General features: G+C 35.8%; 1 protein-coding gene across 8 annotated transcripts in view; it reads left to right on the plus strand.

The window, feature by feature from the left end:
- The window catches only part of LOC108000950 (disintegrin and metalloproteinase domain-containing protein 10-like), a 212,526-nt gene that overhangs the window by 183,062 nt on the left and 17,054 nt on the right, over nucleotides 1-12,410 (plus strand). For 7 of the 8 annotated variants that reach the window (XM_062077793.1, XM_062077800.1, XM_062077794.1 and 4 more), the window contains 5 exons: nucleotides 1,053-1,193; nucleotides 6,981-7,105; nucleotides 7,241-7,369; nucleotides 8,665-8,833; nucleotides 10,929-11,098. In XM_062077793.1, the coding sequence (XP_061933777.1) occupies nucleotides 1,053-1,193; nucleotides 6,981-7,105; nucleotides 7,241-7,369; nucleotides 8,665-8,833; nucleotides 10,929-11,098 (734 nt within the window). The remainder of the gene's footprint in view (nucleotides 1-1,052; nucleotides 1,194-6,980; nucleotides 7,106-7,240; nucleotides 7,370-8,664; nucleotides 8,834-10,928; nucleotides 11,099-12,410) is intronic. The other variant, XM_062077796.1, reaches the window with a different exon arrangement.

Genomic DNA, 12,410 nt, shown 5'->3' on the forward strand with positions numbered 1-12,410 from the left:
GATCTTCGTATTTCGTATTCCGAATCGCTGAATCTTATCAGGAGCGAGATGACAAATAATAAACAATAAAATCAAGAACACGCGTCTTCTTCGATCTCACATTCTTGCTGTTTTGCTGCAAGTTTTGTCAAGATTAATCCGTCTCTCCATATATTATAACTTGGTTCAAAAACGTAAAGTAAATAACGTAAGAAGTAAATGTTTTATCTCGAATACCTCTCTCACCCACGTATTTGCATTATTTACTTTCAAGAAGCTTTTACTTGTAATTGAATCAGAGCCATTATGGACGATATAGAAGCGAATTAATGCAACATCAAACTCGGATAGAATGGATTTTACGTTGATTACCAACGGCACGTGGACGTTATACGCGAATTATTTGTCGAGAATGTTTATGCAGCCTCCTTGTACGCAGGAAAATCTCCTGCGGCTATTTCTAAATGTCACCGCTTTTAATACGTAATGCCAAGGTCGGATTATTCTGCCCTTTCGTAATACCATCGATTAAAGATTAAATTCATCTGAGCGAAGAATTAATTTTTCAACGGATAAAATTACTCTCGTCCCTCGTCACCTTTGCCAACTTTTAACAACGTTCCAATTAATTCGTAAATAACGCGCAGTCAAAAGAGACTCCATCTGTCGCTGGACAGAGTAAGATCGTTTTACAGTCGAAAAATCATAGGATTCAACGGCGGAAAGGAATCGTGATCGCGTGTCACGTGATCGTTTTTCCAGTTTCGATTGGTATTCCCGCGGAGGTTGGTGTTTGATTAAATGGCCTCCACCACGCGACGACCGAGCCGGAATACACCGATCACCGAGGGAAAATTACTTGTCTGGAGCCCCTGTGATTTTCGTTATCAGCTATCGGTTACCCCTATGAGTAGTTCCTCTCGAATTTCTACGAATTTCCTAGTAATATTATCATCTATCTGTCACGATACCGACTTTAATTTCGAGAAATTCGAATGGAATTCGAATTCCCAATTTTCCATTAAATCGACTTTTAACGCATTCCTTGTTTTTTTTTTTCTTGTTCTCTTCAGATTTCAATCAGGATGGTCAACCGGACAATATTAGCTTCATGATAAAAAGGGTGAAAGTTCATGGCGAAGATGCCTTAAATGATCCAAGCTACAGGTTCACCGGTACTTATGGGGTAGAAGAATTCCTCGAGTTATTCTCCGGTAAGCGAACAATTTCATCCATTTTTTAACCAAAGAAATTTTAAAATTTCTTTTCTAGTCGTGATTCAAAAATTAAAAGAACGATTCTTCGTATCAAAATTTACTTAAAAATAAATAAAAATAAAAATTTTAAAACCCACTCAGGGTATAGAAAGAACCGTGCTATAAGCGTTCGAAGTTTCAGCGATCCATTTTTTCTTGGAAATGCGTCAATATCCTTCCAGAAATCGCGTCTGTCGTTTGTCTGCTGTTTGGGATATGTTAATGAGACGAGATGCGAGCGAGAGGTCCGAGTAAGCGATAAGGATGGAGATGGAAAATAATCAAAAATTATTCTTTTCTTCACGCGACGATATCTCGAGAACCGCAAGACGTATCGAGATAAATGGAAAAGCGTTTTAAAGGGCAAAGTTTCACGCGTCTGACAATCGTTCACTCGTTGACCGGAAGTAATTATCCTCAGAGTTACAGCGGTTCAAATTTTGTTGTTTCTTTTTTCCTTGAAAAATATAAATTTATATTATCGTTACTATCGGTATATTGGAAATTTTAAATTAATTTCAAAAATTATTTTATTTTCTGTCCGAAGCGAGTTGGAATTTTTATTCGTAATCGATCTGATTGAAGTTTAATTATGTTAATTGATGGAAGAAGCTTTATGAATTTGGGATTTATCGTGTCATACTTTTTTATCGCTCCACCCAGCAAAGTTATATAGCTTGTAACATAATAAATAAATATTAATCGATATTTCTGACACAATAATCATCATGTATTGTAATTTTTAGTGGAATCACTGCTTATATTTTTTACGTATTTCGTAGAAATATTCTGCGTGTGTGTGTGCATCTCAAACTCTTAATTCTGATTTCCAATGAAAAATCATATTCGCGTGAATTTTTAAAACTGCATCTCGTATTTCATCTCGTTAACACGGAACGAAATATGTAAATCCAGGAACGAAGTTAATCAAAGAAAAGTATTCTTCAACCGAATGAAACAAAAACAAAAAAAAATCAACTACCCCTCATCATATTCTATATATCTTTGACTTTCTTCGTTGATATTCTCGACCCTATTTTCGCTATTTCTTCTTTAATTAAAGTGGCTTGTTTGCGACAAATTTACGATGAAATCGATAACAGATGAGTCGTGTTGTACATCGTTGAAATATTTTCCAATTTTAATGAAATGTTTCGTGTCGTTCATCTTCACTCGTCCGTCAGATTCAAAGCTCTTCATTAAACATCGCAAACTACTCTCCTCTGCCACTAAAGCATCCCGCCGACGCGTGTTCCATCGGTGATTCGTTACTTAATATCATAATTAATAAACACGCAATGAAGATTAAATTACATGGATGGAAGAGAAGCAACCTCGATTCTTTTCTACCGGAATTATACAATTATCCAATCCAATTATTAAATCACACGAGGTGCCGAGACTTATAATAAATTATTCATATATTTACAATTATATGACGTGAAATACGTGAATACGTGAAAAAGTGATTCATAAATGTATGGAGCGCCTTGGAAAATTAACTTCATTTTGCGGAGATCTATCTTTTATTAAAAAATAACATAAATGTAATTTATTAAAAATTTCTAACTCGTGTGGATATTCCTTTTAATATATTTATTAAGGTTAGTTGATTTACAATTTTCTCATTCCTTGCTTTCCCATTGATCAATTACGCTCTCTTCAAATATGATGAACCGAGCCAACAGTTTTTCATCGATATCTACGATCTACGTTTTCCCACCTCTTCAAGTTTTTTAAAAGCGTGGCAAGAAAAGTTTCTATCCCAAGATTTGATTAATACTCGAACACGAGATTCGTTTTATCGAGCATTTTTGATTATTCGATGTACACTCGAACGAGCTTTTTTCGAAGGATTCCCTTTCCAGCCAATTAATTCTTGTTCGGCCGACGTGCGGCATCGATTGACAGAGCCAGAGAAACTGTATCGTATTAAAGTTTCCACACCGAGTTAAAGTTTCCCGGGAACAGTCGGGATTAATTATTATCAAGTCACATCTACGGCGGTAACGAGTCGCAGATCGATGGTGGTTGAAATTTCCCAAGTTAGGACCATTGAAACTGTGATATACTATTTCGACGAGCCTTTGGATCGACTTAAGCCACCTCTCTATCTCGTCTATAGAATCGAGAATGAATATTTCTCTGTCTGCGATAAGTTTGTTCTCCAAGTAATTTTCAAGTGGAATTAGTTTTTGTTTAAGACCGTCATATCCATTGAATAATGCTATATATGTACATATATATATATATATATAGATAATGAAAAAAAATCATCCGCATAGTCATCGACCAATTAATTTCGTTTTGATGATAATTGTGTGGAATCCTATTAACTCTCTATTGCAGAAAGTTTCTCAAAGTTTATTTCCATTTATTTTGCTGTTATTTACTTACTCGAGGGATGTGAATATTTGCAATAATAAATTGAAAATCGATTTGTGCTTATCATTGCAACGGTGGTGCAAATCTCGTTCTCTATTTCTTCTCCAAAACTTAAATTGCTTACAAGTCGATAAATAATCGACATTTATATATATACAGTTTTCGAAATCGTTCTTTCGCAATATTTGTTCATCCGAATAATATTATTTGTAACACGCCATTTTGAAGTGTTGAATAAGAGAATAAGCTGCGTGCAATCAAGTTTTATAAAAAGGAAAAAAGTATTTATTCAGAATTTATTCGCACATTTGAATATTGGTCGGATGCAGCGTTGGGATAATATTGGGTTAATAATCTAAAGGGGTGATTTATAGGTATTATACATATAATAATATAGCATCGACGTCGCACGTTATCGATTATATTAAAACGCTAATATAAGTTACGTCTAGTGGTATATACGTGCACGCGTTATCCAATGCGTTTGAATTTACATTGTTTGGCGTAATTACGCAATTTTGGCTGAAATGTTTGCAGTTAGCGCGATAATTAGTAAGTACGATTGGACAGTCGCGATTCTGGCGTCACTTCATCCTCGAAATTCATATTTCTTCTTCGATAAAGTTAATTCTCTATTTGTGTGACTATGAATATATCGCACAACAGGATGTCTCTACTGTAAAATTGTTTTAATTTAAATTTTTCTTAACAACATTTTATGATTATGTAATATCGATGAAGGATCAGGAACAACGATCGGTCAGCTGTTCTATTGTTATTATCCGCAGCGTCTCTCTATCTATCATTATCTTATCCCTCTTATTTCGATCGCGTGGAAACGTCCAAACTCATTACGAATAGTTATTAAATGTGGTAAATATTGGTTCATCCGTAGTTATACGTTCTGGCTGGTGACCACCGTGACGTGTTTATATAAACAGATAGATGCTAGCTAGATGGAACACCGTATAGATATTGAAGCCGATATCGCTATTACGTCATCGGCTATTCGACAATTGACAGCATCTACTACACACCGACGACGTATGCATGATGTTGACATGTACAGTGAATTCGGTGTGCGTCAATACGCTGAATATTCATTGATGACAAATACAGCGAAGACAATCTCATTGGTAATGCCCGCACAGAGTCCCATGTATCAAAATTCTTCACATTTAATATCTTAGGATAAATTTTAGCTCGAAGCTAGAAAGTTTTATTGCAATGATCGCAATTGTCGTATCCTTAATTTTTTGAAATAAATAGAAAAGAAAACTTGAGCTGAATTTTTATATTGCACAAAAGAGAAAATATATTTTCCATTATATAAAATAAAAAAAAATCGATTTTCACGTTAATTGAATAGTATTCATCGTAACAAAGGGTGAGGAGGGAGTTTCTTCTCATCCAAGCGAGTGGAAAATGAATTGAAATCGAGGGATAGAAACGCACGAGCATTTCTTGGCGAATAACTCGCAATAGTACTATGCACCTGATATAGCTAGGAATCGAGAAACACAACCGAAGCAGCAACCGACCATGACGTATTTGCCGCGGGCATCTAGTAACCAAATATGCCTCCTGAGATACGCCACACCGCAAACACGTATCCCGTGTTCCATTCTCTTCCGCCGCAAAAACCTGCTCACCGTGAATTCAGATTGCAAAAAGCATTGTGCAAAGAAACGTTGTTTTTCCGATGATTCGCTCCGCTTTTATTTTCCACGTCTGGTCACCGTTTCGTGCTCTCGATATTGATTCTAGGGTTTTTTTTTCTTTTCCGTCACCGATCTAAGGCATTTTTGGTTCGATTAGACGTAATTCGTGGTATGAATAGGAAGAAAAAAGAAGCGTATAATAAATCTGATTCTGATGTGATAATAAAAAGAAATCGTAGAATGTAATTTTATCGTTTAAATTTTTGAGAAAATTAATTTTAAAAATTCATCAAGCTAGATATATGATCAATCGTTCCAACTGGAAAAGAAAATGAAACGTATTAATAAAATGTTATTTCATTCTCGAACTTGTTGCGAGACTCTATCATTCGAACATGTACATGCGAAATTTATCGAATCAAGTTTACGGATAATTTACAAATTTTCGAAGTCTCATTCTTTCCAGATAATCTTCCAATTATAATAAACGAGCACCGAATCTATCTTACGTTGATAAAAATTGAAAGAAATATACCTTGAAATATTTTTTCTTCAACCGATCCCATTTACCGATCGCAACGCGTACGACGATCAAATTTCAATTCCGAACTAATTTCGTTCGTCATTTAATCCGTCATGAAGCAATTACGGGTCTAATTCCGCATCCGTGGTATTCAAACTAGCATCGCAATTGCATCGAATCGAGAGAACCCGATATTTCCTTAACGGGCAAATAGTCGCCTCTTAGTTCGTCTCGTTTTTAATTCGACTACCACTATCTCGACTACCGGTTGATCTATCTGATGGGCCGCGAGAAATTCAGGCGGCGTTGAATCCCCAGCCGAGTTGCCCAATCATCAGCCGAGAGATGTTATCCGGGAAAAATAATAAATCAGGCGTCCAGAATGTCCGGTAATTTAATTTCTGACCAACTTTTTTATTCCGTGGCAACTTTCCTCCGTTGGGGAATCGTTGTTCGGGTATATGAAACGAGATGGGGAAAAAAAGGAGAAAAGAAAAGAAAAGGGGGGAAAAAAAGAGAGAGAGAAGTCCCTCTTCTCTTCGTGGGATATTTTTTTCGAGGACATTTGGAAAGAAAAAAAAATGGAAGAAAGGACAGAGGAGGAGGGAAGGGTAAGAATGGAGGGATAAAACGAGCAATGAATACTCTATGAACGTCATGCATGAATTTTAATGAATAGAGTTGTTTACGACCGCGTGTTCATCGCATACTCCACGTTTTTTCAAGGTCGACTGTGTCTAGCCACTTTGCACGGATGAAAATATCTTTATGCATAAAATACGATGGCAACGGTGAATAAGAAAGATGTAAAATAAAAAGTAATTATTGAATCGTAATATTGGACTGGAACTAGAATAAGTTATTTGTTTTAATAGAATATTTCAAAATAAGAACGTAATGAATTTTATCTCATCGTTGAAAAACATTTTAAGAATAACGTACAGAATTATTACGAAGAATCGTTCAAACTCAAAATCTTTTTCCATTTACAGTTTATGCAAATTTTACAAATGAATTTTATCCTCTCTAAATAATTATTTTATACAGTCTTTGCACCTTTATTCTACCTATATATATATATATATATATACATCACACCGAAAAATAGTAATAAATTTCAAACAAGGAATCGTCCCTCCATTAAAACTTGCTAAAGCTAAGAAAAACTTTTTCCAGAGGAGGACTACGACGCGTTTTGTTTGTCGTACATGTTCACGTATCGTGACTTCGAGAAGGGAACTTTGGGCCTGGCGTGGACCGGCGATCTGAAAAACGCGGGCGGAGTTTGCGAGAAAAACGGGGTAAGTTTCCCCCGCCTCGATCCAGCAACGAAACTAATTCGATGGCGCGCCGTCTGGAATATAACATGGTTTCGGGGTCCGCATTCACGATACTCAGACAATTAGCCCGGGAACTAACGCTATTTCGTCTTGCAGCACTACAGAGGTAGCATGAAATCGCTGAACACAGGTATAATCACCCTCCTCAACTACGGCAAACACGTACCACCGACGGTTTCTCACGTCACCCTTGCTCACGAGATCGGTCACAACTTCGGATCCCCTGTAAGTTGAACGCGGGTTTGCGTCGGGTTTGCATGTTGTCGGCGAGTAGTGGTAGCGCATTCGAAAAGTTTCGAGGGGCTTTTGGTTTCAGCGAGCAAGCGCCGCGAATCGAAGCAATTGACGGATATCATAACGTAAACGATCCTTGTCCAATTTCGATCGACGGAGGGCTCGTGATTCCCTTTCGTTAGATATGCGATCGTTTGAAATTCTTTGTTCGAATAATCCACGCGTTTCATGTTGATCATAAAATGTTTTTCGCGCATTGAATAATGCTTCTCGATATCGTGATTCGAACAATCGAGACGGGTTCGTGATATAAATTGATTCACGATTCGTTAATGTGGCTTAAATATGTGATTAAATATACAATAGGTTTCTGTTCCGTCAAATTCGACGTTTGATGTTCATTATAATGCGAGTTCTTTCTAAATTTGATAGTTAAATTTTGTTCCTTCATATTTTTTAATATAATTTTTTTTAATAAATATCGACGCGAGTTACCGGGTTTTATTGATTTTTAAAAAATAAAATATTATGTTTCATTTTTCTCCACGAAGAAAAGCATACGATTTGATATGAAATGAAACGTATTATCATTTTTTTTTGCCGTGAAAATTAATACCTTATACTCATTTTTAACGAAAAATATTTCCAACAATTAAATTCTTTCTTTTTTATATAGTAAAAATATGTCAATAATTGTAATAAAATTTCCAAATACGAAGAGTTTCTTCCGATACAAAATAATTACAAATAGTAACAATTTGTATTCCAAGTTTTAAAAAAGAAGAACAAACGAGAAAAGAAGAAAAAACGAAAATTGACAAGGATCGTTTATATTATAAATTGTTGCAATTGCATTCTACTTGTTCAAACTTGTTCTAATTTCAACACTTTCTGCACATATTCGTGTAAACGAAAAAACAGAAAATTGCATTTCTTTCTTGGAAAAATCAACGAGTCAGCACCGTGCAAGAAAGGTGTTCAAGGAAGGAATGCGAATAATGTCCTAGGCAATTAAGCGCTGGATTGTTCGAAAAGTTGGTGCTGCAATGTTACGAGAGAAGAAGTTTCACGTTCAACTATTTCCAAGAATGTTTGAGATCATCTTTGTCTATACTTCTCTGTGCTTGTAATTTCTGTGCAGAGCGGATCTTTATTTTTTTGGAAAAGTTAAAAAAAGCGTGACAATTTGAAACTTTGTATTAAAAAATCTATCAAATTATTTACAGACGTTGCATGCAAATCTTTTAAGTAATCGTTATTTTATCGCATCTTTCTGTCGAGCACAGCACGATCCAGACGAGTGTTCACCAGGCGGGGAGGACGGGAATTTTATAATGTTCGCAAGAGCCACCAGCGGGGATAAACGAAACAACAATCGATTCAGCCCTTGCAGCCTGGTCTCCATAAATCCAGTTCTAAATGCCAAAGCCCGCTCGTCCAAGGGATGTTTTGCCGGTAAATAAAGAGGCTTTTCAAATTTTAATTCTCAAGTTCTTAGAATTTTTCTGGACCGAGCTTTTCAGTCGTTCACCTGAATGGTTTATACGTACGATTATTACGATATTTGGCTGCAAAAAATATTTTATCCGATTATCTGATAATTTATTTTTTCATCTCTTCATTGATGTAGTATTGAGAAATGTTTATTATCATCTCTCGAGTAAATTTCAAAGAAGAAAAAACGACGTGACGATCGTAGTAATATTTTCAATATTAATGTTAGTTTTTCGTTACACGAAAGATCTTGGAAACGATCTATTTTTCGCCATTTTTCTGTTGGATTACTCGAGGAAAAATGTTTGGTCTTTCGAAACGAATGTATTAAGGGCATCTCGTTAATGATATATCTAAAATTTTAAAGGTTGAATTTTAATTAGGAGAATTATTCGGTACAAAATAAAGTTTTGGAAAATAAATGATCGCCGATAGGAAACGGTTGAAAAAAGTTTTCCATTTTATAACAATGTCTAATTATACAGCAAAGACAATGCGAACAAAAAATATGAACAGTTTAATTGGTGGCGGTATATGAAATTTATTACTATATTCCTCTGGCGTTATTATTACGAAACTTTTCAAACAGCACTTTTTTAAAAAAAAATGGGGACCGTATTAATTAACATTTGAGAGAAATATTTTAATTAAAGAGACAAGATATTTTCTGAAAACGAGATTAAAAATTTGCTTGAGAAGAGATACATTTTAGATTAAAAGTAACCATAGATGTTGTTAAATTCTTATTAAAATCAGACATTTGAAATAAATAAGATCTAACATAATAATTATCGATCCAATTCTTTAGACGATTATTACACGAATCAAAAAAATATGAAAATCCAAAAAGTGGGATGATTTAAAACTTTTCATTTTATCGTCAAAAAGTGCTTTACAATGATTTTCATCGAAGACGATAAACACTTCCATTCCAAAAAAAAAAAATTGGGTATACCATTCCTATTAATAAATTATATCTTTAAAAAAAGGATTGCAAGAATACTATCCCGTAGAAGAGCGGAAAAATGGAGAACGAAAGAAAGATAGAACGGTGACTCGATATATCGACCGAGGCAGAGTCTAATTGCAACTCAATTGCAATTTTAATAGCGGACTCTCTACACGATCCGTAGAAAACTCGTTTCTGGAAACGAACATTGAACGCACGGGCAAACGAGCGACAACTCGAGCAAACAAGAAACAGACACGACTCGTTAATTGTTAATAACAAAAAGATATCTGTGACCGTTGGTGGAAGCTAGAACAGGAAAAAGTTTGTTCGAATATCGAACATGGATACGATGCACGTTATACGAGGTAGTTGAAAACGAAGAGGGGTAAAAAGAGAACGAAATGAAATGTTGCCACGACGAATGGTAATAACGCAAGTTGCTCCATTTCAGGGAAATTATTAGCAGAAATTATTCTCGTTTGAATCGGATGGAAATTGATAACTTTGGATTGAAAAATAATATAAGGACATCTTGACAGCACACTTTTCGAACTACTAGATAAAAAGAATCAAGACAAAAAAAATCAAGAAGAATGGGACAAATCGTTCCATGTCAAAACTGTTTTTCATAAAATAACATGAACATTCCAATCGTTGATTAAAAAAAATCTTGCTAATACGAGGCTATAAATAGATCATGTTTCACGAAGAATTCGACAATTTCGCGATTTAAAAGTTTCATATTTGCCTAATTCCCTTGCGGCGAAAAATTTGAGGGCCTCGATCACAGAGCTGTTCGAGAACCACTTGACGCGGATTGATTACATTACGCATAGCCACAGTCGACTTGTTGAGCTTCATTTAAATCCAGGTTTTCATTAAGCTGCAAATCAAGCTAACATTTATTCCATCCACTTTGCCTCCACTCGTGGCTCGTTCCTCGCTCGTTTCGAGCCGATCAAAGTAATGGAGTAGTATCGAGGCGAACGACTTCGAGTCCGTTGCTTTCTTCGCAATACCGATTAAAAATAAAAATGAGGAAGAAGGGAGTTTATGGTCGGTGAAATGGCAAGTCGAGTTAATGGAGAATCGATGATTTTCCAGAGCCCCAAAACGCCATCTGCGGGAACGGCGTGGTGGAAGATGGCGAGGAATGCGATTGCGGATGGGAGGAGGACTGCAACGACCCTTGTTGCCATCCCCAACGGCTCCATCACGCCCTTCACGAGCTACCTTGTCGTCTTGCCGATGGTGCAGTGTGCAGCCCCAGTCAAGTAAGTGGCACTTTTCCTTCGTTTTCTACGTGTCCGGATAGTGTAGCCTCCCTCGTGAACTGTGATTAAGTCTAATGTCCCCTCATTTGCCCTCCAGTTGCTTCTTTTTTCTTTGTTTTTTTTTCCACCATTCGATCGTTCTACGAGAGTGGACAGATAAACGGCGTCGATTCACCGATCGAAAGGTCTCGAAAGATCTCGAGAAACTTGGAACGGTTATTTCTCTCTTCTTTCTTCGTGAATTTCAACAAATTCTTGGAATTTTCCTCAAACTCGATAATTATCGAGTATGAATAAAAAATAGACTGTTCGTATTGATCCGTATTCTTATCTTATGTTTGTTTAATAACGAAGACGTAACTTGTAAAAAAATAATTTTGGAATGTGCGAATCCATGTATTCTATGATCACAGGATTGAAGAGACAAAAATTGAGACGTTCGAAAATACGGAATGAGTAAAGTTATTCATAGGGATAAAGTTTTGTTTAAAAATTGATGGGATTGATTCGGGGGGGGATGGGACGAGTGAAATTGAAGGAATATGTGCGAAGATATGTAGCAAACTGAAAGTTAAAATTGCATTTTTCAGTGAAAGGATGTCAAATTCTTGGTTATATTTACGTTGAAATATTAAAGGAACGGTAACGTCGGATGCTCCAAGTTTTCAAGATCTCCGTGGAGAGAGATATTTTTACAGTCGTTGCAAATACACCCCTTTAGCAGTGAGTTCCTTTGAAATTTCGACAGAGACTCATTTTCATTTTCTACGAAAGCTACACGTTGAATATGTTATGAATTCCTATTGAATATCTTGAAAGCGTAATGTAGGAAACGGAATGCGAGCGTGCAATGCCAACTTTTCTGTCAGACGCGAACCCACCTCCTCGAAACGTCGCATTTCCTCATTGATTCGTTTTCGTTTACGTTTACGTCGCATTTACCGAAAATTTTCACTAACGTTTTTAATGATAAAAAAAAAATTCGATTTCGAAATACTTCCCAAATTTAACAATCGCTCGTAATTCCTAAAATTGACGTTAACTCGCTAATTGGACATCGTTAATTGGATTCTGATAAATTAACAAAGCGGAACGAAATTCCAATTATCGATGCTTTAAGGATTAATATTATTGATTGTTTTATCGAATTAAAGCACGTTACGTTTTTTTTTCTTATTCATTATTATTCGATATATTTATTGTGAAAAGAAAAAAGTTTCATCTCCAAAATTTTCTCTCTACTTGTGCACCTAACTATTTACTATTTCATTGTTCAGCTATAAGTGTTTTATTCCACTTATCTATGATTTTA

The sequence above is a fragment of the Apis cerana genome, linkage group LG8 (genome assembly GCF_029169275.1).
Source record: "Apis cerana isolate GH-2021 linkage group LG8, AcerK_1.0, whole genome shotgun sequence".
Taxonomy (NCBI): domain Eukaryota; kingdom Metazoa; phylum Arthropoda; class Insecta; order Hymenoptera; family Apidae; genus Apis; species Apis cerana.